General features: G+C 49.0%; 1 protein-coding gene across 1 annotated transcript in view; it reads right to left on the bottom strand.

Annotated features, from left to right (window-relative positions):
- Positions 1 to 26,610, bottom strand: part of LOC136557330 (collagen alpha-1(VII) chain-like) — a 95,873-nt gene that overhangs the window by 3,574 nt on the left and 65,689 nt on the right. Inside the window, exons 59-79 of the mRNA XM_066551065.1 lie at positions 25,955 to 26,026; positions 25,762 to 25,797; positions 25,409 to 25,468; positions 24,580 to 24,624; positions 23,457 to 23,492; positions 22,528 to 22,563; positions 20,515 to 20,571; positions 20,312 to 20,383; positions 18,835 to 18,906; positions 18,333 to 18,368; positions 13,662 to 13,742; positions 12,487 to 12,540; positions 12,177 to 12,230; positions 11,105 to 11,167; positions 10,615 to 10,677; positions 9,369 to 9,485; positions 6,778 to 6,855; positions 5,503 to 5,556; positions 3,625 to 3,673; positions 2,781 to 2,819; positions 2,157 to 2,321 (exon numbers count right to left, since the gene is read on the bottom strand). Coding sequence (XP_066407162.1) covers positions 2,157 to 2,321; positions 2,781 to 2,819; positions 3,625 to 3,673; positions 5,503 to 5,556; positions 6,778 to 6,855; positions 9,369 to 9,485; positions 10,615 to 10,677; positions 11,105 to 11,167; positions 12,177 to 12,230; positions 12,487 to 12,540; positions 13,662 to 13,742; positions 18,333 to 18,368; positions 18,835 to 18,906; positions 20,312 to 20,383; positions 20,515 to 20,571; positions 22,528 to 22,563; positions 23,457 to 23,492; positions 24,580 to 24,624; positions 25,409 to 25,468; positions 25,762 to 25,797; positions 25,955 to 26,026 — 1,339 coding nt within the window. The remainder of the gene's footprint in view (positions 1 to 2,156; positions 2,322 to 2,780; positions 2,820 to 3,624; positions 3,674 to 5,502; positions 5,557 to 6,777; positions 6,856 to 9,368; positions 9,486 to 10,614; positions 10,678 to 11,104; positions 11,168 to 12,176; positions 12,231 to 12,486; positions 12,541 to 13,661; positions 13,743 to 18,332; positions 18,369 to 18,834; positions 18,907 to 20,311; positions 20,384 to 20,514; positions 20,572 to 22,527; positions 22,564 to 23,456; positions 23,493 to 24,579; positions 24,625 to 25,408; positions 25,469 to 25,761; positions 25,798 to 25,954; positions 26,027 to 26,610) is intronic.

Genomic DNA, 26,610 nt, shown 5'->3' with positions numbered 1-26,610 from the left:
ATTCAATAACACCTGGAATGTCCCATCCATCTGATCCCCAGCGCTGCCGCGGTGTAAATCGAGTTTAGATCCAGATGGGAGACTCTGACGTCCGGCACAGACGTCGGGAGAGAGCCTGGAGTGGGGAATGCTGGGGTTTGGTTTGGTTCTAGGCTTGGCTGGATTTTTTGGGATGTGTTCATCCCTTACATGGGGCCACCATCCATGGGTTTGACTTAAAACCCTTCCCAAAGCTCTTCCTAAAGCTCTCCATCCTGGGGAATCGTGGAATTGTAGAATACAAGCTTGGAACTGGATGATCCTTAAGGCCCCTTCCAACCCAAACTGTTCCATGCCTCAAGTTGGAAAGGGGGCTGTAAAAATCCTGGAATCCAAATCTCTGTTGGACCCCTCGGATGATTTTGAAGGCCTCTTCCATCCCAAATGATTCCACGTCTCAAATTGGAAGGGATCAATAAAGACCATTGAGTCCAACTTTCTGTTGGAATCCCTGCCTTGGAATTGGATGATCCTTAAGGCCCCTTCCATCCCAACCCGTTCCACGTCCTAAATTTGAAGGGTGTGTAAAAACCCTGGAACCCAAATCACTGTTGGACTCCCTGCCTTGGAACTGGATGATTTTTAAGGCCCCTTCCAACCCAAACTGTTCCATGCCTCAAGTTGGAAAGGGGGCTGTAAAAATCCTGGAATCCAAATCTCTGTTGGACCCCTTGGCCTGGAACTGGATGATTTTTAAGGCTATCCCAAACCGTTATATGTCCTAAATTTGAAGGGCCTGTAAAAACCCTGGAATCCAAATCTCTCTTGGACTCCCTGCCTTGGAATTGGATGATTTTTAAGGTTCCTTCCATCCCAAACCATTCCATGTCCCAAACTGGAAGGGATCAATAAAGACCATTGAGTCCAACTTTCTGTTGGAATCCCTGCCTTGGAATTGGATGATTTTTGAGGTGCCTTTCATCCCAAACCATTCCATGTCCCAAACTGGAAGGTGTTGGAAGGATCGTGGAGTCCAGCTCGCTCTTAGACTGGAATTTGGAGCACTGGGACCTCCCTTAGAGGATATTTTTGGGGTGACCAAGAGGATTTAATGGCAGTGCTTGATCAAATTTAATTAAATCCCAAACCCCCAGGCTGGAAAAGCATTCCACTGCTCCATCCCCCTAATTTGGAAGAAATTCCCCAAGAACTTCACACTTGAATCCCATAACAAACCCCCACACCTGCAGGACTGCAGGACAACACCACAGCTGATTTTGGGGTGTAAAGGTGACAACTCTGGGGTGTCTTGCCCAGTGCAATGGAATTTTAAATTTATTTTGAATTATTTCTCCAGCTGTGCCATCCATTGTACCCAACCCTCCTCCTCCTCCTCTTCCTCCTGGTGACAAAATCTGAGCATCTTCATCTGCTGGATTACAAGAAATTATCCCAAACTCTCCCTCCTCTTTAATCCTGTCCTGAAGTTTGGATTTTGAGCCCCAAGTACGAGGAATCCTGCCACAAATTACCCCACAATCCCTCAATTTCCCCCTGTCCTGTTTTCCCTCTATCCCACCAATCCAGATGGAATTCCAAGCCCTGGTGAGGAGATCAGGAGGTCCATGGGTGGCTCTTGCCCTGCTCTAGGAGCAGATCTGGCTCTCCCAGGGCCCTTCCCTCTTGGAAAACACCAACAGGAACAGATCCAGTTGTTTTTTCATGAGGAAAAGCTCATGGAAAACATGTTTTTCCATGTTTTTAAGCTGTGGTTTTATCCTTTATTACAACGTTCACAATGCCCTGGACAGGAATAGTCTGGGATGAATGTTTGGTCTCAGAGATGCCATTTCTGCCTGGCTGGAAATTTTAATGGAACTTGTCAAGGATGTGGTGGGAAAAGTGGGACAAAATCAGCCTGGAAACGGCTGCCTCCTCCCAGCTTTTTAAAAGGAGCCCTTTGGAAGGTTGGGATCACCACTGATCCCATGGATATTTAGGTTTTCCTCACTTCCAGGGGCATGGGCTTATGTCACTTCCAAGAGCGTGGGAGCCCTCACTGGGAATCCCATCCCTGCCTCATTCCTGCCCAATTCCAGGGAAGAGGATTTATCATGGAACACTCCAGAGGATTCATTCCATGGTTGGGAAGATGGGAAGGAGGAGGCTGAACTCACCTGCAAGGAGTGGAGGTGGCTCCATGAAGGGCTTCACTGGAGTCTCCAACGTGGTCTTGCCGTGAGTTGTGCCAAGATTTTCTTCCCAATTTCCACCATTCCCGGCATATTCCTGAGGCTGGGAATACCCTTGGAGTCGCCTGTGGACTTCAGCCACCTCCAGACCTGTGGGTTGAGGGTCACTGAGGATGAATCTGATGCTTTGGGGTGGGCAGATCAGCTCTCCAGGCTCCGTGGGCCATTGGATTTGAGGACTCCATGAGTCCTGGAGTCGATCCTGGGGAATGGTTTGGGATGGTGGAGCAATCCCGGAATTTTGTGGGCAGGGATTGGGATTTCTGTGGGCTCAGCTTTACAAGCTGGGAGTCAGGGAGGGATTGGAGCAGGTCCTGGAGGAGAGGGTGAAAACAGGAGACTTCCAGGTGTCCCTCTGATCCCTCAGATTCCTCTCAGGAAGACCCATCTCCCTCAAACCAGGATCCAAAAGCTGTTGGTGATCCAACATTTTCTGCACCGAATCCCGGAAAAAAAAAAAAACATTTATTCCTAAAAACAACTTTTCACAGTTTTGGGGTGATTTGGGAAAAGGAGAAGATCCTTTCCTGCATGAATTCCCAGCCTTACCCTTTTCCATGGACATCCTTCCCAACTCACCTCCACAACCTGCAGACCAAAGAGACAGGGATGAGTTTGTTTGCTACTTTTTTCCCCAACATAAATAAGATTTTCCAAGGAAATAATTATTTTTATGGGTTATTTTTCTTCCCTTTCCCCTCTTTTTCAAGGACCCAAATGCTTCCTAACAACTCCAGTGGTGGTGAACCTAAAAATCTTCCATGTCCATAGGGAAAGCCCTGGGAATGGGGCAGGAAGGTTCTGCTAGATCTCAAATAAATGGATTTCTTCAGGGCAAGGAAAGCAAAACCCCAAAACCTTTCAGTGTTGGGATTCTGGGATAAACCCCAAATTTGGTGGAATTTTTTTTTGGTTGGTGTTTTCTTTTTTGTTGCTGTTTTTTTTGTGGGTTTTTTTGGGGTGGGTTTTTGTTTGTTTGTTTGTTTGGTGTTTCTGGGATTTTTTGGGGGGTTTCTTTTTGGTTTTTTTTTTTTTTTTTTGGTGGTGCTGGTGGCAGTTATTCCCTGTGGGAACAGAGAATTCTGTGTGCCAAGGAATGCCACAGAAAACTGGGAATTAAAAGGTTCAGTGACTTCCAAGTGACCCAGCACCTTCCCAATCCACAAGGAAATGGGGGAAAGATTCGCTGACAAAACCAAATGGGAAGGGGGGAGGTTGTTAAGGGATAAAAATGGAGAATTTCAGGAGGTCAGGAATCTGCAGGGCCTGGAATTCCAGACTCCTGGAGAGGGGCCCCAGCTCCACCTGCTGCTGAGGGTGACATTTGGACGTGTGCTGGCGTGGAAATGGCTCCAATTTAGCTGCTGGCAGGGTCACCACGGGGCCAACTCACCACAAATCCCTCTCATTTCGCTCCTCAGCACTTCCTTCACCTCTTCCTCCTGTGCCAGAGTGGGAAAAACGGAATTTAGGGATGAATTCCAGCCCTGGCACCATCTCCCTGCTTGTCCCACCGAGGTGGAGCCGCCTCATTTGGAATGACACAAGAGCAGAGATTTGGTGTCATGGTTCAAGATTTACACCTCATTTTCTCTGGAGATTCCTGGTTTTCCTGCAGCTCCTTTGGCCATGAATGTGACCCAAGTCACACCTCAAACCTGGGCTGGCTTTCCAAGGAGTGTCCCCACCCTTCTGGCATCGTCCCACCGATGTGGAGCCACCTCGTTTGGGGTGCAATGAGAGCAGAGGTTTGGTGTCAAACCAAGGGAGCTCGGTTCAAGATTTGCACCTCATTCCCTCTGGAAATTCCTGGCTTTGCTGCAGCCAGCTCCTCTGGCCATGAGGAATGGGATCCCAACCCAAGTAACCCCTCAAACCTGGGCTGGCTTTCCAAGGAGTGTCCCCACCCTTCTGGCATCATCCCACCGAGGTGGAGCCGCCTCATTTGGGGTGCAATGAGATTGGAGATTTGGTGTCACGGGAAGCTCCACCCAAGATTTGTGGCTCATTCCCTTTGGGAATTCCTGGTTTTCCTGCAGCCAGCTCCTCTGGCCACGAGGAATGGGACCCCAAAGCAAGTCACACCTCAAACCCAGGCTGGCTTTCCAAGGAGTGGGTGATTTTTAAGGTCCCTTCCATCCCAAACCATTCCATGTCCCAAACTGGAAGGGATCAATAAAGACCATGGAGTCCAGCTCTCTGTTGGGATCCCTGCCTTGGAATTGGAAGGTTTTTAAGGCCTCTTCCATCCCAGATCATTCCATGTCCCAAACTGGAAGGGTCTGTAAAAACCCTTGTCACCCCTCAAGCCTGGGCTGAGTGTCCCCACCCTCCTGACATTGTCCCCAGAGCCACAATCTCCCAAACTTCCCTGAGCTCTGGAAAGACACGGAGCCACCTGCATCCAAATTATCCTCCAGGACTGCTCCTTGGGAATGTGGAACCACATCTGATCATTTGGAGCTGCACCTCCTCCTGCTTTCTCTGCTTCTGTCCCAGCCAACACTGTTCCCCACGGAACGAGACATCCAATCTCATGGATTTGGAGCCCATCCTTCATCCCTGGGACAGCCAACAGCCACTGATCCCTTTGGGAATCTTCCCTGTGGGATGGTCGATGTCCTGCTGGACTTCCTGGGCTCATCACCTCTCATCCTTCATGGGATTCCAAATTTTGGGGCATTTTCCCACGTAGGGAGCTGGAATTTTCAGCAGCCCAAATTTAGGGAGATCCTTTCCCTGCTAAAATTAATCCTGCTTGGAAAATTAATCCCCACTCTGAGAAAATGGAAATATTGTCTCGGGTCAATCAAGTGGCACAAAATCCAGGATGAAGGTATGTGGAGGGAGCTGCCACAGGAATTTCGTCCTGATCCATGTGGCTCAAACCCTCCTTCTTCCTCAGGATTTGGAAGCCCAGGGCAGCAGCTTTTCCCTAAAGGCTTTGAAAATGGGGCACATTTCCTGTTTTTCCTTTGCTTGGATCAGCCCTGGAGCACCGACCCTGTCGGACAATCAGGAGCTGGGAGTCCTGGCAAAGATAGGGGAGGAAAAATCTGCCTGGCACTTTGGGCTTGGCTTTGTAGAGCCCAGCTCTGCTCCTGCTCTGCCATGCCTGGGTAACACCCACAGCCTCATTTCCCAGATATTCCCAGAGCAAATCCCTTTCTCAGCATTTCCCTCCTCCCCTCGGCCTCTTCTTGGGGCTGTTTGGCTGATTTTCTCCATTTTCCCCCCGAAATGGGAAACGATCCCGGGAGAAATCACTCACGGAAAGGCCCGGCTCTCCCTTGGCTCCTTTCTGCCCGGCGGGACCATTTTCCCCCTGTTAAAAACACTTGGATCATTATCACATCACTGGAGATTGTCCATGGAATGCTCTGGGGACAAGTGCTCCTCAGGGATGATGGCTCCAAAGGGAGATGGGTAAAAAGCCTCGCGTGTTTTCCTATAAATTTTAGGGATATCTGCGAGTGGCTCAGTGGGCTGACAGGCATGGCCTCATCCACGTGTCCGTCAGATCATCCCAGATTTTTTGGGAGCTCTGCTCCATCACAACAATATTCATTAAAAACAGGAGCTGAGAGCCAGCAGCTGTTTCCCAAGCCTTGGCATCCTGATCCTGGCATAATTAACAGCTTGATGTCCTGATCACTTGCAATTATCTCTCCATGGAGAGGTCAAATCTTCCCCTGAAGAGATGAGAAAGGAGGGGAGGAAAGGGGAGGGAAAATCTCCAGAGGGAAATGAGCTGGGAGATGAAATCCATGGATCAAGTCAGGTTTGTTTTCCATCTGGAAGAGGTGGATACATGGAGAGGGTCTGGCCTGCACAGAATCTTTGGGAATCAGCTCAAGCAGAAGATTTGAAACTGGAGCTGCAATTCCAGTGCTGGAAAGATGGAAAAACCAGGAGATGTTGAGCTTTGTCAACAAGGGATAAAAACACCCTGACAAATTTTCCGCTCAGAACTGCTGTAAACTGGATTTGTGGATTAAGGGTGCTTCAAAATATTAAAGGACAAGGAGCACAAGAAGGATGATCCCAATTAAAGCCGGAAGGATCATTTTTCTCAATCCATGCTCACTTCCAGTGCCAGGAAAAATCACATTATCCACCAGCAGCACATGGAGTTACAGCAGTGCCACTCCTGACCCTAAAATCCCTTGGGACATCGGGGTTTGCAGGATGTAGGGACTGACCCCAAACTGGCTGGGATCCAAAGCTCTCGTTGGAATTCTCTGCTGAGCATTAATTATGCATTAATTACCCTGCACTGATTATTGGCTCATTCCTGCTCAGCCTCGGGGATGTGCTGATCCAAAGTTTGATGTTTTCCCAGAGGAATCTTCCCCCCAGCTGGAGACACCTCCAGGCAGGAATTTGGGCAGCACTGCCCATGCCCAGCGCCTGGAATTCGGGATTCCAATGGCTCTGCTCTTGTTGGAAAATCTGGAGAGCTGAGAAATTAAACCTGGAAGGTCCAAGGTTCATCCAACCCCAGTCTGGAATTTTGGGAACCCCACTGGATCATTCCCATACTGACCACTTCTCCTTTTGGCCCATCCATGCCCGGGGGTCCCTGGAGGCAGAGCTGGGATCTCCCTCTTTTCCCTGGTGGACCCTGGAGAGGAAAAGGAGAGGTTCTGTCAGCACTTCCAGAGATATCCCACTTTTTTTCTTTTTTGGGATTTTCCCCCTAAAATCCAGTCTGGGATGGGAATCTGCTCTGGAATTTTTTCCCCTCTCTCCCAACCCCACAAGCCATTCCTGGAGCTTCTCCTTTAATTCCAGGAGAAGCCAAGGAGCAGTGTGGGTGGAAAGAGTGGCACCTCACAGCCTCTCTTTAATCAGTGTCCAAAAAAAAAAAAGCCATTTATTATCCCAGACAGGCTTTTCTGGGCTCGCTAATAACATCAAAAATTCCAGCCTTTTTAAATATCCATGAGGGAATCTTGTACTTTCGGCTCCCTCCTCCCTCCTGTGACTCCTTTGATTTATTTTTCATGGCAAGGCACAGCCTGGGGAGCAAGAGAAGAAAGAATAATTTTGTTTCCATGGGCTGGAGCGGGATTTAATCCATATTTTATTGTTCTGGAAGGACCTTTTCCCACCTTCTTCCTATAACCACCCTTCAAAATTCCTTTTAAAGATCCCTGTCACACTTCCAGCATCTTTATGCAGTGACTTGAAGCTCTTATCTTTAAGGAAAATGCCGATTTCCAGAGGTGTTTTCCAGGTAAAATTCAGCTTCCAAAAAGGCAAATTAGCAGGGAGAAAATCCAAGTGTCTTTGTGGGAAAAATAAGAGAAATATTTAGGGGTTGTTTTAAAGTTGATTTTGTGATAAAGGAGTTGATTAGTTGGTGCCACAAACAAAAATAATTATTGGGAATTTGTGGATGTGGGTTGAGTTCCTTGTTTATCCTTTCTGCCCTGCATCCTTCCTCTTGCCCTAAATCCCCTTTTTTGGGGGGGAATTCCATAGGATCACATATTTTTGGCTTTCTGAACAGCAGCCTCGTGCTCTGATCAACATCTCCTGTTCCAGATATTGATATTGTAGTTTTTAATTACATAATTGATTTAAAAATTGTTTTTCATGTGGAATTTGCCAAAATCCTGCTAATATTTGATCCTGATGGAGCTGATGTGGTGTAGGAGTTGTCAGTGGATATCAGCTTGGGAGAAAAAGTAGGAAAAGTCTGCTGGAATGAGATGGAATTTCGATATTTTAGGGACCCATCCACATCAGAATTCCTGCAAAGATCTGTAGGACCAGGAGAACTTGGAGATCCAGGAGAGTGGATCTGATGAGATCCAGACTTAGATTTTTCCAGAAAATTGGGAATTGTCCCAGCTTCCATCCTCTAAAATCCAAATTATTGCCAGGATTCAAGCAGGACAAAATTTGGTTTTCCAGGTTATTTTATTCCAATTTTTCTTTGATTCTTGGATCATCCAGGTAATTTTTGTGTTCTTTAATCCAAGCCTGAAACTCTCCCAGCAAAACCACAAAGGGAATTTTCATTTCCATCTTTTTTTTTCACTTTGGAAAGTTATTTATTTCTCAGAGCTGTCTCAAGAAAACTTCCAGGGCAAGGTGATCCTGCTCATCAATGGAATTAACATCTCATTTCCCAGGATTTTTTTTCCTTGCATTTCTAAAGGTGCCCAGCGTGGCTGGAATGCAAAAATATTCATTAAAAACGGGAGCTGAGAGCCAGCGGCTCCTTCCCAACCCCTGGCATCCTGATCCTGGGATAATGAACCACTTGGTGTCCTGATCACTTGGAATTATCTCTCCATGGAGAGGTCAGATCTTCCCCTGGAGAGAGGGAAAGGAGGGGAGGAGACGGGAGGAGAAAATGTCCGGAGGGAAAGGAACTGGGAGAGGGAATCCGTGGATCAAGATCCCACGGGAAGAGGGAATGTGGGAGAGTTTGGGAGAGCAGGGACATGGGGACACTTCAGGGGTGTTCATGCACATGAGGGTGTCCAGGAGTGGATCTGTGGGATTCCTGTGGGATTCAGGACCAGCTGGGATTCCTGTGGGATTCAGGACCTGTGGAGTTCAAGATCTGTGGGATTTCTGTGGGATTCAGGACCTGCTGGGATTCCCATGGTATTTGGGATCTGTGGGATTCAGGGCCTGCTGGAATTCAGGACTTGTGGGATTCAGGATCACTGGCATTTGGGACCTACTGGGATTTGGGAACCGCTGGGATTCCTGTGGGATTCAGGACCTGTGGAGTTCAGGATTTGTGAATCCTGTGGGATTCAGGGCCTGCTGAGATTCCTGTGGAATCCAGGATCTGTGGGATTCAGAATCTGTGGGATTTGGGACCTGGTGGGATTCAGGACCCACTGGGACTCCTGTGAGATTCAGGACCTGTGAAGACCTGTGGGACTCCTGTGGGATTCAGGGCCTGCTGGAATTCGGGACCTGTGGGATTTCTGTGGGATTCCTGTGGGACTCAGGACCTGCTGGAATTCAGGACCTGCTGGGATTTGGGACCTGCTGGAATTCAGGACCTGTGGGATTCAGGATGTTCTGGGATTGAGGACCTGTGGAATTCAGGATCTGTGGGATTCGGGACCTGTGGGATTCCCATGGGATTCGGGATCTGCTGCTCACCTGTGGGCCTGGCTCCCCCTGTGGCCCTCGAGGTCCAGCTGCTCCGGCCCCTCCAGGCTTCCCAGGCCATCCCGCTTGTCCCTTGAATCCTCCCAGTCCAGGAACTCCCTTGGCTCCCTGGGAATCACAGGGGTTTTAGGGATGGGGCAGCCAAACCTTTCCATGCCATTGGGAATACAGAAACACCTCCCACATTCCTTGGTGTGGGAGCTCTGCTTTCCACCTTTCCTAGTCCAGAAGGTGCTTGGTGACTTGGATTTTCCATCCAGCTACTCCCTGGAATCCCTAAATTCCCAGCTCACCTAAACAGAACCCTGGGAAAAATGAGGAAAGAGGAAGATCCCAAACCTATAAATTTCACCTTCACTACTGAGCTTTCTCCCAGAGCTGCTGGAACAGAAAATATTCCCATGAAACCCAGCGGAAGGAAAAATCCAACACCCAGCAGTGGTGGAAAACAAATCCGTGGGAGGGGAGAAGGCCAGGAGAGGACGGGAATGACAATTCCCTGGGAATGATCTCCAGGCCACCAACCAGAGACTTCAAGAGGTGCTCGGCCATCAGGGAATGGGAAACAGATTTGTTGTCAATAAAATCCTTTAAGATCCCAAATCCATTGGAGACTGGAATGCGGGAAGGGCCTGAGGGGCTGGAAAATGCCAAGAGATTTGATGGAGGCTGCTGAAATTTCGTTTGGTTTTTTTTCCCTCCTTAAAAATTTACTGTTTTAACAGAAATCCCGTTTTTTTCCCTCTATAGAAAAGTACGAATTTAGGTGTGTTTTTTTTTTAAAGAATAAAGCAGGAATGCTGAGAAGGAGGATTGGTGGGGAGTGATCCAGGTGGGAATTCCTCAAAGAGATGGGAACAGAACTCGGGATCAGCTTGGAGACCTTTCCCATTTCCCATGCCAAGGTGGCCACAGCCTGATCCACTTCCATCCCAGGGATTTACCCTGGGAATGGTGATGGAATAACTCTGCCAGTGAATCCCAGCCCCTCTGGATGGCTTCTCTTCACACCAAACTGGTTCCTCCTGGGATTTTATCCATGCACAGAGGGGAATTTAAGGAGACCTCTCTCTCCTGCCCTTTTCCAACTGCATTCCCTGGAACCCTAACGTTCCAGCCAGTTGACATTTCCCCTCTGGAAAGGGCACCAGTGATGTGGAAAATGTTAAACTTTGTTAACTGCACCTGATGGATGTGGGGTTTATTCCTTGGAAAAGGCAGCATGCTCAGCACCAACCTTTTCTCCTTTCTCCCCAGGAATTCCCGAGGCGCCGTCGCTCCCTGAGGCTCCTGGCTCACCCTGGAAGGAGCCAAGGTAAAATCATGGCTAACGTGGGCTTGGAAAGGCTGGGATTTTGGGAATGAACTGGTTTTTCCTTGGATTAGAGTTATTTACTGAGTGTCACCTCAGTCTGGGCGCTGGTGGTATTCTAGGAGAGGGAAAATTCCCATTAAAATGGAAAAGAGCCTGTGGAGCATCGGGATTGGGATGGATGAACTCAGCTGAGGAGGTGAGTAAAGATCCCAATCCCAATATCCAAGAATCCTCACCCAATCCAGGCTGATTTATGGGAGCAGATCCAGGAAAACCCAATTTATGCCCTCTGGAAGAAATGGGCATTTTCCAGAGGTGGATTTGGGAAAACTTCTGGGAAAACTCTTGTGGGATGACCTTTAATGTCCCTTCCCAAAGCATTCCATGATTCTGGGGTGGTTCAGATCCTCACCTTTGGTCCATGCTGTCCATTCAATCCTGGAATTCCTGCTTTTCCAGGACTACCAACTTCTCCCTGTGGATGGAAAAGCAGTGGAGGGGCTGTGAGGACAAAGAGCCCCAAAAACATTGGGAAAACTCTGGAAAAGCAAGGAAAGGGATAACCCAGGGATGACACACCGAGATGAAGTCTCACCTCAGCCCAGAAATTTCAGATCACTAAAATTTAACTAATAACAAATGAGACAAATTAACAAACTAACACTAATTTAACTCTTAACCAAGATAATTGGGAATCCTTAAAACTGGAAATCCTTAAAACTGGAAATTATCCCAACTCCAAGCTCTCCCGGAGGGAAGTAGGTGGGGAATTCCCCAGATAAAAATTCAGTTACCAAATGGAGCGGCCCTGATGAATCCAAATGTTAATAACAACAATAATAAAAATAATATTAATTAAAAAAATTATTATAACCACAGTAATAACCACAACATTGCCTCTGCCACCAACAGCTCCCATTTCTCTTATCAAGCTTCCCAATCCCTCCATAAAAAGCCCATTAAGGCTCATTAGATGTTGTTTACTGATAAAGAACTAATGGTGATGATAAGAGCCGGGCACCGATTTAGACCTGAGCCCAGGCCGTTGCTAAGCCACGGATCAGGAGGGATTTGGGCTGGGTTTAGCTTCGTTTTTAACCCTAGATTATCCCAAAGTTCCCTGCAATCCTTAAAGCTTCCCGATCCGTGATTCCCTGCTCTTCACAAGCCTTACAAGAGGGATTTTCTGCCCAAAATGGGGTGGATTCCTCAGGATTCCATGCCACGGATCAGGAGGGATTTGGGCTGGGTTTAGCTTAGTTTTTAACCCTAGATTATCCCAAAATTCCCTGCAAGCCTTAAAGCTTCCTGATCCACGATTCCCTGCTCCTCATAGGCCTTCCAGAAGGGATTTTCCCCCAGAAATGGGGTGGATTCCTCAGGATTCCATGCATGAAGCTTTCCTGGGAATGGGTGGGAAGCAGTTTTGGGAATGGGGCAGCTGGAGCAAGGTGGAAAGCTGGGCTTGGCTGGGCTTGGCTCACCTTGGCACCTTTGGCTCCGAGAGCGCCGATCCGGCCTGGAAGCCCCCGCAAGCCCTGGGAATTAAGGAGATCACAGGGAATGAGGGCGGAGGAGGAATTCTGGGGCTGCTGGAAGCTCCTTCCCCATCCCTGCTCATCCCAGCCTTTATTTCCAGGATCATGGAGTGGTTGAGGTTGGAAGGAGCTCTGGAGAACCTTTCTCCAACCCCAGATCCATGCAGTGCCAACCACAGCTGTTCCACCACGTTCCCAGGGATTTTGGGCATCTGTCCAAGGAGTGGGATTTCCCAGGATCTCATCCATGTCCTACCTTTGTCCCTTTCTGCCCGGTGTCACCAGTGGTCCCAGGGTCACCTTTCCCTCCCTACATGGGAAAAGAGGACAAAGGAGGTGAATTTTCAGGAATAATGGGTCAAAATCCCAAGCATGTGCTGGAAGTTTTTTGGAAGCCTCCCTGTGGTGAGAGAGCTGATCCCAGGAAATCCATGAGGGATTTAGTGAAGGATTCCTTGGTTTCCTGCTCTCCATCATGCAGGGAGGGACTTGGGATGTGAAGGGAATTGAAATTTGGGCATTGGTAAGAAACAGAGGAAAACTCAGGCTGGGAAACATGGGATAAGTAAGAAATTTTGGGATATGGACATGCTGGGAACTGGAGGAGGACAAGTCCTAAAAACCAGGCCAGGATGTGCATTGGGGACTTTTCCAGGATTTGGGAAAGACCCTGAGGCCTTTAGGGGGTGGGAAGGAAAAGGAATGTGGGATCCAGGATGGCACAGACAGGAGTGTGGGATTTGGGAAGGAGCAGAAAGAAATGTGGGATTTAGGAAAGCACAGACAGGAATGTGGGATCTGGGAAGGTCCAAAAGGAATGTGGGATCTGGGAAGGTCCAAAAGGAATGTGGGATCTGGGAAGGCCCAAAAGGAGTGTGGAATCTAGGAAGGAGGGGACAGGAATGTAGGATTTGGGAAGGAGGGGACAGGAATGTGGGATTTGGGAAGGCACAAAAGGAGTGTGGGATCTGGGAAGGAAGGAGCAGACAGGAATGTGGGGTCCAGGAAGGCCCAAAAGGAATGTGGGATCCAGGAAAGCACAGACAGGAATATGGGATTTGGGAAAGCACAGACAGGAGTGTGGGATCTGGGAAGGTCCAAAAGGAATGTGGGATTTGGGAAGGCACAAAAGGAGTGTGGGATCTGGGAAGGAGGGGGCAGGAATGTAGGATTTGGGAAGGAGCAGACAGGAATGTGGGGTCCAGGAAGGCCCAAAAGGAGTGTGGGATCCAGGAAAGCACAGACAGGAATGTGGGATCTGGGAAGGCCCAAAAGGAGTGTAGGATCTGGGAAGGAGGGGACAGGAGCGTGGGATTTGGGAAGGAGCAGACAGGAATGTGGGATTTGGGAAGGCCCAAAAGGAGTGTGGGATCCGGGAAAGCACAGACAGGAATGTGGGATCCAAACATTCCAAACAATCCTGCCACTCACCGGCTTCCCTTTCTGTCCCTGAAGGCCTCTGTCCCCTTTGGCTCCCTTAATCCCGTTTTTCCCATCCAGTCCTGCTGCACCCTGCCAGAAAGTTGGGAAAAATTCATTCCAGAGCCCGTGTTTTTTCAGGGAAGAGGGATGAGGACAGTCCAGGATGGAATCCCAACTGTAGGATCCCTCAATCCGAGGGCAGAAGCTCCCCCAGGAACAGCCCCAAGAGCTGAGGCTGGGATTTATCTCCCACTCCTCACCCCAATCCCATGGATTGTAAATCCCTGGAAAATGAAACCCGGGAGGGGATGAATTTGTAATTCCAGCTGGGGGAATTGTGGCAGCAAAAGGGTCATTCCAGGCAGGGAGATTTGGATGGAGTGGGAATGGGAACAGGGATTTAAGGGATGATTTAAGGGGGCTGCAGGATTTTTATCCCGTTGTGGAATTTTTTGGCTTTTGGAGCCACATCCGGCACTGGGACCTCATTTCATGGAGTCTCCCATTGTTGTGGTAGCAAATAAACCTGCTAAAAATCCTCTTTTTTGTTTTTTAATTTTTAAATTTTAAATTTTTTTGTTTTTTAATTTTTAAATTTTTTTCCCAAGTTTGCTGCAGTCTCCTCATCCATCCTGGCCATTTTTGATGGCATTTTCCAGCACCTGGATGTGAAGGAAAAATTTGATTTATCTCCACTTGAGCCCCTCTCAGGGGAGAATGAATTGCCTGCTTGAGCAAATCAGGAGCTGAACAAGTGGAATTCTCTGCTTGGAATTTGTTTGCTGTGGTTGTTGGAAGGAAACAAATTCATTAAGATTAAAAAACAAAAATCAGATTTGTGTGCCAGGGACTCCCTGGATCAGGGGAAATCCATGTTCCTCCATATTCCAGGCATGGATATCTCTTTATTGGTAACAATTTGTTGACACAATCAATAGGAAATTCCATCTGGGGATGTAAATAAACCATAAAACCCTGGGAAAATGGGAATATTTCTGTTTGCTGGGGCAGATTGGAGGGTAATAAACCATTTGTGTGGTGGTTAAATCCCACAAATCCAGGATACCTTCAAGTGCCTGCAGTTTTGAAGGAGCTGGGAGCTGGGATCAGACCAGGAATGGCTCAAAAAGCTTCTTTTTGTGCACTAAAAAACCTGACATTAATTAGAGTTCTCCTAATTTAATTCAATTTAAATTTAATTTAAGCTTTAATATTTCTCTTAATTATCCCAAATATCTCCAGTGCCAGGTTTTCCACATTTTCCTGTCCAACTCATCTTCCTGCTTTCCATGAGATCCTTCTTGTCCTGGAAGAATCCCAGCTGGTTTTAGGAAAAGTTACACTCACTTAAGGATATGCTGAAGGAAAGCTGGGTCTGAGTCTGGCCTACTTAGTCCAGGCAACATAAATAAGATTTAGACCTGGGTTTTATCTCTCTATAATTGGTTTGTTGCTTTTCCCGGGCTGGAGAGATTTTGGAATATGGATTGGAATATTTAAAATCATAAGGACGTGCTGGAAATTGGGTCTGAGTCTGGCCTACTTAGTCCAGGCAACATAAATGAGATTTAGACCCAGGTTTTACCTCTCTATAAGTGGTTTCCTGCTTATCCCAGGCTGGAGAGATTTTGGAATGTGGATTGGAATGTTTAAAATCATAAGGATGTGCTGGAAGGCTGGGTCTAAGCCTGGCCTACCTAGGCCAGGCGACACAAATAAGATTTAGACCCGGGTTTTATCTCTCCCTAAGTGGTTTCCTGCTGGAGAGATTTTGGAATATGGATTGGAAAGCGTAAAATTGGGATTGAACGTGGCCTGAAAGGGAAGAAGGTCATGGAGGTGATGCTTTCCTAGGGCAGGGAAAAGATGGGATTGGAGAAATTTAAAGAGAAAATAAAAGGGGGGAGAAAAGAAAAAAAAAAAGAAGAAAATGAAAAGAAGCCAAATGGAAATTTGTTCCCTCAGATTTCCATCCCGGTGTCGTGCCAGGGAAGTCAAGGCCGGACAATAAATGGGAGCAAATTAAAATTTAAATGGCAATTTAAAGGCAATTACTGCGGGAATACTGGAAACAGACCCCGGCTCTTTGGATTTGGGATTCAGACCTTGCTGGAACTGCGCTGCCAACGCTGCGGGTCCATGCAGAGAGGCTGAGTCACCAACCCTGTGACGCAGGCAGAGGAACCTTGGATCCTCCCTGGCTCCGGGGCAAGAATTCCTGCGGGCTGGAGGCAGGGAGGAGCCAGGGAGGAGCTGGGAATGAGCAGGGATGCGCAGGAATCCATCGGGATGCTCCCCCGAAAGGATGGAGCCCTTTGAAGGCACACATCAAAAGGAGGATGAATTCCCAAACTTCTCCTAAAAGGCTTTCCACCTCCCGGGCTCCCGCTCCTCAGTATTTGATGGGATGATGGGAATGGAATCTCCACCCTGGAGCTCCAGCCGTGGCTTTAGCCCTTCCCTGCTGGGTTTTGGTTGGGTTTATTTGCTGCAGTTTTGAGCAACTTTCCCCCCTCCAAAAATTTGGTGTTTGGGGTGGGAATTGCCTGGTTTGGTGGAAAACTCCCCTTGGCTGGGGGTTTGGAATGAGAGGATCTGGAAGGGAATGATCCAACCTTCAGCATTTTAGGATTCTGGGTGATCCCAGTTTTCCTGGGAGATTTAATATCCACCACAAACTCGAATTCCTGCTTATAAACCATTCCCACTCCTGCTGAACTTTTCCAGGGATTCAGAATCCCTGGAAAACCAAAACAGGGAGGAAGAAACGAGGGAAAAGCGCATCAAAACCCAGAGTTTTGGGGAGAATAACGGGTTAACCCGTGGTTATTTTAATGCACAATCACAGGGAATAAAGAAGAGGAGCTGGAAGCCTGAGTCCATGATCCAAATGACGAGTTAATGGGAATAAAAGGCAGCAATTGGAACATAAAAGAGGGAAGTGAGGCAGGAACAGCAAAATAAAAAGGGAGCAGAGCTTTTATAAAAGAGGGGGAAGGAGGGGGAGGCGCCTGGAATATTAAAACTGAACCTGTGTGGGAAGTCAAGGGGATCCATTGAAATTTTCTGAGGAATAATTGCAGGGAGAAGACACAGATGCTGTCAGCTCTGTTGGGAACTTCCATGGATCAGAAAAATCGGGAGAGTAAATGGATGAGGGCGCCGAAATCGCGGCCAGGGAATTCAGCAGGAGCAGCAATTGTGGGCAATTTGTGGGAATAAAAGACGGGATTAGAGGGAAATGAAGGAAAATGAGGAGCACGAGGCTCTGCCTGGAAGATTTGGTGTTGGATCCAGGCAGGATGGGAGTTCTGTCCTCGGGAAAAGAGGATTTGGGAATGAGGGACAGCTCAGGAATAACTCAGGGAAGGAATAATCAAAGTGGGAGCACTTAGGAAGTGAAGTGGGAGCTTAATTCCCATCAGGATCCTCCCTAAGGTGCCTGAATGGATGGGAATGATGGGTGCGAATTCCCTAAATCTTCCAATAAAACCAGTGGGAAGTGAACCTGGCAGAGGTGGCCCCAGGTGGATGAATTCCAGAATTTATCATGGATCCTCCAGCAGCGTCCCAGCTCGGATCTGGCTTTTGCAATTTTGGGAATGTGGTGAGGGATCAAATCCCATCTTAGCATCCCAGGATATTTCCAAAAGGAAAATTCCTTTGCTTTGCTCAGATGGTGGATGGCAGGACACCACTCTGTGGGAATTATTATCCCCAAAATCCAGGGAAAACCAGGATGCTGGGACCCCTTTGCACTCAGCAACTTTTGCTCCATTCCTGGATGGATTCACCCCATGGAGTCAGGTGTTCCCTACAAAACAATTCCATAAATATCCTCAATCCCACACCTAGCAGCGCTGATCCCAGGTCTTGCAGCACATTCCGGCCTCGAGGCTTTGGCCAAGTGCTCAGAAGGTTGATAATAATTATGAATAACAATAATAATTAATACAATTACTAATTGGATGAGGGCCTTTTCCTCAGGGAGCAATTCCCACTCGGGATTCCAGGCCTGTCAGTAATTCCGTGGCTGTGACCAGGAATCAGTGGGGATTTATTTCTTGGGAACAACCTTGGAAATTTGGAGTTTGGGCCCTTAATTTAAGAGCTGGACTCAGTGATCCTGGTGGGTCCTTCCCAACTCCAAATGTTCCATGATTCCATGATTCTGAGAGTCTTTGGAGCTTGGAGACTTTTCCACTTGGGCTGAATACACCAAAGGCATCAAAACCATTAAGTAAATGTATTTTTCATTGCGCTCCTTAATGCAGAATCATGGAATCACGGAATGGTTTGGGTGGGAAAGCACCTCAAAGCCCATCCCAAGGGCAGGGACACCTCCCACTATCCCAGGTTGCTCCAAACCCTGTCCAACCCGGCCTTGGACACTTCCAGGGATGGGACATCCATAATTTTTATGGGAATTCTGTGCCAGGGCATCCTGAACCTTACAGAGAGGAATTTCTTCCACAAGCCATAACCCCAAACCTGTGGCTGTGATCCCTGATATCCAGGCTGGTTTTCCAGCAAAACCTCCTGGAACACGGACTTTGGGGGAGCAGCTCTGAGTTCCCATGGCCTCTTCCCACCCTTTCCCAAATTCCCGGCCCTGGGAGAGGACCAGGGCCCTTCTCCACACCCAGGGTTTGGAAAGGCAGGGGAACTTTTCTGACTCACGGAAGATCCCGGCGAGCTCGGTTCTCCTGGCTCCCCCTGCAAGGAAAGCAGGGATGAGTTACCCTGGGGAAGAGCCGAGATCCCTCTGGAAACAGGGAATGCTGTAGGAATTCTGGAAAAGGGACAAGGAGAGCTTTGAGGAGCTCCTTACAGTAGCAGCTGGAAGGGCAGTGGGATATCCCAAATATCCCAGCTGGAAAAGAATTGATTCCACCAGCTCTAAATGGAGCTTGGAGAACATCTCTCACCTCCCTGCTGGAATACTGACATTCCAGCAACTCCTTACTGACCATTCCAGCCTGGAAAAGCTTCCAGAGCTCTGTGCTCCTTTAAAATCTTCAGGATTTTCCTGGAAAATGCAGCTGCTCCTGCTTTTCCAGAGCTTCAATCACTCCAATCAGCAATTTTGAGGAGGGAATGAGGGATTATATCCCCTGGGAAAACCGGGATGAGATTTTTCCACCTCAGTCCTGGCAGGAGATGCCTCAAGTTTGGAGCTCACCTTCTGTCCCACGGGTCCTCTGCTCCCAAAAAGTCCCATCATTCCCTTGGATCCAGCTTCTCCTTTGGTTCCCTAGAATGTTAAAATCCCTGTTAAACACATTGTGAGCACCTGCTCTCTGCAACTTATCCATGGAAAAAACCCATGGAGATAACCAAGATGACCAAAAGCACCATTTCCATATCAAAATTCCATCCCAGGGGTCGGGAGGAAAGCCTCCAGTGCCAGGACCCGGCAGGAACCTCTGGGAATTGCTCTGGAGAAGATTCCTTGCCCAGTGGTGGGGATTGAAGGAAAACAGGCAGGAAGGGGGTTTGGATCCTCGGGATGAGCTCTATCTCTGCCAAAAATCCAGGAGAAGGCCCTGCTGGGCTCACTGGGGCTGGAGATTCCACTCTCCAAAGCCATCCAGATATTCATCCCAGAGGAGACGTTTGTGGGTTATCTCATGGATTATTTTTCATGGATTACTTTTTCTGGAGTATTTTAATGGGTTATTTTTTATGGATCTATTTTTATGGGGGATTTTTCATCAGAGTCCAACCGGACAAATGAAATACATGGGATTTTATCCGACTTTAAAAAACATGGGAGAGTCTCCAAGTGTTTCCTTCACTTTGGGGACCTGAGCAGCGGGATCAGAAAAGGGCAGGATCTGCCTCTTCCCAAGGGACGTGCCCACCTTGGATCAGGCAATTCCCACCTGGGCTACACCGGGATGCAGCTTCCCATGGGAAATAACAGGAGCTGGATGTGTCACTGCTGCTGCGGGAACTGGAATTTATTCAGTCCTGGGTCAGGCTAGAGAAGCCAAAGCCATTTCCGCGAGATGGAAATTGGGATGAGTAGGACACGGAGACGGGAGCTGTGACTCAGCTGGGAGTGGGAGAATTCCATGATTCGTCCCAGGAAAACGAACCCAAGGGGCTGGGTTGGGACCTGGGATGAGCTCCTGGGGAGCAGAGGGAGAGGGAGGAGCCATGCCACCACCCAGGGGACACAACAGGGACACGGGAGCCATCCAAGCCTTTCCAAGGGCATTCCAGAGGCTCCGGGAGCAGGGGCGGCTCCTGGAGGGAGAGGGGGATGTGGGAATGGAGTGGTCGCTCTTCCCATGGGACACCTGAGAAATGGGATCTGTTTGGGGTCCCCAAGCCCCTGGCCAACCCTCTCCTCTCCCTGTCGGTGCCAGAACTGGGTGTGGCCGTGTTTTCCAGCAGAGACCAGAGAATTCCGGGATGGCTTGGGATGGAAGTGACTTTAAAGATCACCCAGTTCCAATCCCAGCCACGGAACTCCCTCCATGATCCAGGTTGCGCCAAGTCTCATCCAGCCTGGCCTAGGACACTTCCAGGGATGGGGTAGCCACAATTTTTCTGGGAATTCTGTTCCAGGGATCCAGGGGCACACATAATTTTTCCGGGAGTTCCTTCCACCACCCTCAGTCCCTTCCTCACAGGCTTTGGGAAGTTCCCACCTTTTCTCCTATGGGTCCGTCCTCTCCCTTCTCGCCTTTGTCTCCATCAAAACCTGGCAGTCCCTGCTCACCCTGAAAGGAAAACCAGGAATTGGTGGATTTAAATTATTCCACCTCTCCTGGAAGGATCCAGCTGGATCCAAGTGCTGCTTCCCTGCACTGATCCCGAGCAGGAAAGGGACAGCTTGGAAAGCCAAACTTACGGGATCTCCTTTGGTGCCTTTGTAGCCCTGGGGTCCAAAAATTGTCATGGATTCACCCTGGAGAAAGGAGAGACAGGGAAAGGGATCCACCAGGAGCTCATGGATCCCACTGGGAATGCAGTGATTAACAATGACGTTAATTGTTAGGGTTAATCACCTTTAATTAAAAGCTGGGTCATGAACATGCTCAGAAAACCCCAAACCCTGAGGTTTCCCAGTGACCTCCTGTCCCTAAAAATGCTGGAGCCCTCTGGTGTTATCCCAGTGGAAAGGGACAAAGGGATCATTCCCTGATCCCAGTGCTGGGACAGATTCCATGACTGACACATGGCTTTGTCACTCAGAGGATCCCACTGGGAATGCACTGATTAATGATGACGTTAATTGTTAGGGTTAATCACCCTTCATTAAAAGCTGGGTCATGAATATGCCTGGAAAAACCCAGACCCTGAGGTTTCCCAGTGACCTCCTGTCCCTAAAAACGCTGGAGCCCACTGGTGTTACCCCAGTGGAAAGGGACAAAGGGATCATTCCCTGATCCCAGTCACCTGTGGCTTTGTCACTCGGGGGGTTGGGATTCCCAGCTCTTCCCAGCTGTGGGAAGCAGCCGCCAGCAGGGAATGGAGCTGTCCATGGTGCCCTGGATTATGGATGCAGCCGGAGCTCAGGAATGGCACTGAGGTCACCCCTCAGAGGGAGGTTTTGGGGGGTGACACCCCCAAAGTGTCACCCTGGGAGCCACAGGGACACAGGAACCCCCATGGACACATCCGCGCTGAGCTCCTCAGGGAGTGGAATTCTGTTTTTCCAAGGAATGTCTCTGCTCTGGAGGAGGGATGGTTGTGTCTCCAAAGGTGGGCAGCTGGGTTCCCTTCGGAAAAAAATTCCCTTCACTCACCTCCCTTCAGTGCAAATATTCCTGATCTGGGTGATTCTGCCTTGCTGGGCTTTTACCAACTCCACATCCATCAATATTCCCAAAAATCCGACATTTTTTGGACTCTGCCCAACCCTCACCAGAGGACCCTGCCTGAATTCTGGTTTCATACACATTCCTGCTTCCCAGCTCTCTAACAGAGCCAGGATGGGGCTCAACAAATTTTGGGAATAGAAGGAAGACTAAAAATCCTGCAGTTTAATCCAACCCTGGGAATCCATGGAGTTATGCCTACACTGATCCAGGGAGAATGGGATGGAAAATTAAGCTGGAATCAGGTGGAACAAACCCAAACCAATTTTCCCATCCGGCTCCCGTTTTATCTCCGAGTCCACCTCATCTTTTACAGAGGCATCCTTCGGAAAACTCATCCCGCATTCCTTCGGCCTGGGAAGAATTCCGAGGCCTCCTCACGGAGCAAATTAAGAATTGATTGGTCTCCGGGGCGAGATCCTTTCCAGAGGAGCTTCCTCAGAGACAAATGGGCCTTAATCACGGAATATTGCGTGACTCAAAGGCGGCATCATCACGGAGCTCTTCCAAAACCTCATTTTCCAACCAGCCATTCCGGCCAGGAAGGGACTTAACAAAACACCGGGCACGAGTTCAGCGGTTTCTGAGCATTTTTCCAGGAGCACTTGAGGAGTTATTTTCCCATTACCTGTCAGGAGCCAGCTCGGGCTGCTGGAAATTAAGGTTGGCTTTGGGGTCAGCTGCTCATTCCAAAAACCAGGGGGAATTTTCTTCCTCTCTTAATTCAGGATTTTTGTGCCCCAGCAAATCGTTCCCAAAATTAGTTTCCTTTTTATTCTATTTTTTTTTTTTTGGTTGTTGTTGTGCTTTATAGGATCCCATCAAATCCATCCCACAAACTCAGCTCCCAGAGATGTTTCCAGTGCGAGGATGGAATAAAAAAAAATTTGATTTAAAGTGGTGGAGACCCCCACAAAGGAAGGGGAGAATCCAGGTGTTGCCTCCTCTCAATTTCATAGGCACAGCAAGGAGAGGATGGATCCAGGCTTTTCTGGGAGCCACACAGGGAAAGGAAAACCCCCCAAAATCTGGAATGTCCTTACTCGTTCTCCCTTTGGTCCCAGAAGTCCCCGATCACCCTAAAACCAGGAAAAGAAACAAAAAAAAGGTGAATTATTCCCTTTTTATTCCCTCCTGTGCTGCTCAGGCCATTGATTCCCACTCCAAGCCCACTAAAATCCCCTGGAGCTGGAAGTCAGATCCTCTGGACACTCTGGAAAATGCTCAGCTCGCCATGAAATGTTGTGGAAACCCCAAATTTATGGATTAGACAATGAATAAAACCCCAGGGACTGAGGTGGGGTTTTCCTGACTCCATGCTCAGCACAATGTGGGATTGCTGCTGGAATTCCCATCCCAATGGGATTCAGCACCTCCATCCTGCAGAGGTGGGATGGCATCCTGAAAACGAAGGATTTCCCAAATTTCTCCCTCAAACCTTTTCATAGATTCTGTATGGAATAGGAGCTGGAGTGCAGAGCACATGAGGCTGATCCAGGGGCTCTCCCAGCCCATTCCCAGGAGATCCTGGGATGATTCCCAAAGCTTGATCCAGGGGCTCTCCCAGCCCTTTCCCAGGAGATCCAGGGGCTCTCCCAGCCTATTCCCAAGAGATCCTGGGATAATTCCCAAAGCCTGATCCAGGGGCTTTCCCAGCCCATTCCCAGGAGATCTGGAATGATTCCCAAAGCTTGATCCAGGGGCTCTCCCAGTTTATTCCCAGGAGATCCTGGGATAATTCCCAAAGCCTGATCCAGGGGCTCTCTCAGGCCATTCCCAGGTGATCCTGGGATGATTCCCAAAGCTTGACCCAGGGACTCTCCCAGCCCATTCCTAGGAGATCCTAGGATTATTCCCACTGGTTCAAAAGGGCAGCGGCTCCCTACAACATCAGGACGCCGTGTGGAGAAGATAAAAGATGTAGATAAGAATTGCAGATAAGATAAAAGTTGTAGATAAGATCAGCTCTTACTCTTTGGCCTTTCACGCCTGGGAAGCCTTTTGGACCCTGGAAAAACACATAAAAAACATGTGAGGATCCACAAAAACAGGAGGAAATTGGGAAGTTGGGAAAGAGCAGCCTCCATCCAAAGGCAGAGCTGCTTCCAGGGGTGGGCTCCAGCATGGAAAATCTGCTGGAAGTACCAGCACAGGAGCTCCTACTTTAGTCCTCTGTGCACCACCAGGATTCTCCTGGCAGGTGGATAAATTCAGCCAAATTCCCTCATTTTGAGAATCCCTCTGGGATTTTTGGGACCCTCAGCATCAAGGAAAAGCCGGGCTGCTCCAAGAGGTTCCTCCAAGGTGGAGGTGGATCCTTGATGGGGATCTCCAGAATCCATGGAGGCCAAGACGGGATGGGAGGCAAATTTGGGGAGGGGAAAAGCCATCGTGGTCACTCCTGTTTGCTAATTTCGCGGGAATATGCAGGAAGATGGGAATTTCCATCTGCAGGGACACCTTCCATTATCCCAGGGTGCTCCAAGCCTCGTCCAATTTGGCCTTGGACACTTCCAGGGATGGGGCAGCCACAATTTTTCTGGGAATTCTCTGCCAGGGCCTCCCCAGCCCCACAGGGAAGAATTTCTTCCCAATATCCCATTTATCCCTGGCCTATTTCAGTTTAAATCCATTCCCTCATTTCCTATTGCTCCGTGTCCTTGTAAAAAAAATCCCCTTCCTTTTTCATTCCATGAAAAACAACAGCCTAATAAATAATAATTAATAAATAATAATTAATAAATAATAATGAGTTTATCCAAATTCCAGCTGCCATTTGTGTCTCCCTCTACTCAGCCCCCTCCAGAGGAACAAGAGCCTGAAATTCCTGCTCTGAAATTCCTGAAATTCCCCCAGACCTGACAACAGCAGGCAGGGATTGATATTCCAGGAGGGCTTCCAAACCTTGGGATGAGCCACCCAAACGGACAAGGACAGTAAGGAATTCACAGGATTCCCGCTCCCCCATCCCACTGGAATTCGGGTTCCCAAATCTCTATTTCCCACTGGAAGAATGCCATTTTATTTCTCTCATGGCTCCTGGGGACTCTGCCAGCTGTGGATCCATGGTTTTCCGGGAATATCGGAGCACTCACCATCATTCCAGGGGGACCCCGCATTCCCACGATGCCCTCGTCACCCTGGGGGACGTAGAGGGGCAGGGACAGAAACGGGGAGTGAGGCACACAGGGAATCCCAGACCCACAAACCATCCCACTAGGAATGGGGCAGGCAGAATTCCCTGTCTCCAGAGGACCTGTCCAACCTCCTCATGCCTCCATCAGGATGAGGTGCTGGGTGTTCCTATGGATTGGGATGGAGGAGCTGCACTGGGTCCATGTGCACCTACAGGAGCTGACCCTACAGGCGCTGCCTTTAAGCCTCAGGAATTGCCCAAATTCCAAATAACTGAGGCCAAATTCAGGTCTCCCATATGAAGCCAACACAACCTGAGATCCTGGGATTTAGATTTATGCTGGAGTCGGAAGAGCAGAAACATTTTTCCATCATTTCCTTTGGATAATGAAGCTCCAGCGAGGTTTACCCAGAGCTGTTGACATTTTCAGGGAGTGTTTTGCCTCTGGGTCTCATCCCAAAGCAGGTGGGGAGTTTGTCCTGATGGATTGGGCCATAAAATCCCGATTTTTTTGTGGGACAGCCACAGGAGCAGCAAATTTAAACACGGCCTCCAATTCCGACTTTGTCTTTGCTGGAACAAGACCAAAACTTCTCAGGGATAGGGAATCGGGATAGGAATTCAGGGATAGGAATGAAAAGTGAATTTTGCTGCCTGAAACCCTTCAGGAATTTCTGGGATGGGCAGGAGGGAGGTAATGGATGAAGCTGCCTCCAAAGGGGCTGGAGTCTGCAGGAATCCAAGCCTGGAATATTTATGGAATATTTATGGAATATTTATTTATTTACCCGAGGGCCAGGGAATCCACGGGGACCTCTCGGGCCAGCGGCTCCAACGCCAGCTTCTCCCTGGAAAACAGAGAATTCCGGAGGTGTCACCGGGAGCAGGGAAACCCCACCACACAATTCCTGATTAGTTTGGCCAGGATTGAAGTCCCAGGAAGACTCAGGAGACCCAAATCCATGGATTTTCTGCTGTTCTCTCTGGAGGATGCTGCAGCCACCATGGGAGGAAGGGAGTGAGGGTGGAATGGGATGAAGTAGGATGGGGTCAGGGGTGAGGAGCCAGGAGAAGGCAGGGATTTGTCCCATTCCCATCCCAGGATTTCTGCTCATGGCTTTCCCAGGAGGGTGGCACTGACCTTGTTGCCTTTGGGTCCAGGTGTCCCAGGCATTCCCTGCGGGAGAAGGAGAACGAAATAAAAGGGAGGATTTGCTTTGGAAGTGCTCAGTGCTCTCCTAGCCCAACATTCCCAGAGGATAGAAGCCCATCCAGCCCAGATCCCTCATCCATCCCTCCCTCCCGAAAGGCAGAGGGAATATGTACAAAGCCACCTCTTTTCCTGGGGATCCCGGTGGTCCCATGGGCCCAGGAGATCCACTCCGGCCTCTCCTCCCACGTTCCCCCTGGAAAACAAAACCCTTTAAGAGGAGAACACATGGATGGGAAAGGCCCCAATTTCCCTGATCCAGACGAAAGCAGGAGCTGGTGACGCGAGGGTTCCCTGCACTGGCAGGAATTTCCTCATGGCAGGAATTTCCTCACAGAAAGGGGGCTCAGGCCTTGGCAGGGGCTGCCCAGGGAGGTCTGGAGTCCCCATCCCTGGAGATGTCCAAGGAATTCCTGGATGTGGCACTCACTGGGGATTTGGCACAGCTTGGACTCCTTGATCTTGGAGGGCTTTCCCAACCTCAGTGATCCTGGGATTCTGGGATTCCTCCCTCTGTTCCCAGGGATTAATGACCCCAAAATTCCAGCTGCCATCCCCGTGGCCGCTCCTTCCCAGTCCCGCCATTGAATTCCCAGGAAGAACAATTTCCTGGGAGCTCCACTGTTTTCTTTTGGAACCTGAGGATCTTCCCATCGCTCTAATCATTCCCAGTACCTTTCCTATCCTAACTGGGATTTGTTCCCACTTCCCTGACAGCCTCCAGGCTCAGGAAAACCTGGAATTGTGGGGGTTTGGCCCACAGGGGCCACCTGGCCTGGA

The sequence above is a fragment of the Molothrus aeneus genome, chromosome 5 (assembly GCF_037042795.1).
Source record: "Molothrus aeneus isolate 106 chromosome 5, BPBGC_Maene_1.0, whole genome shotgun sequence".
Taxonomy (NCBI): domain Eukaryota; kingdom Metazoa; phylum Chordata; class Aves; order Passeriformes; family Icteridae; genus Molothrus; species Molothrus aeneus.
Note: the sequence above shows the minus strand (reverse complement) of the source record. Positions and strands in the feature narration are given on the sequence as shown.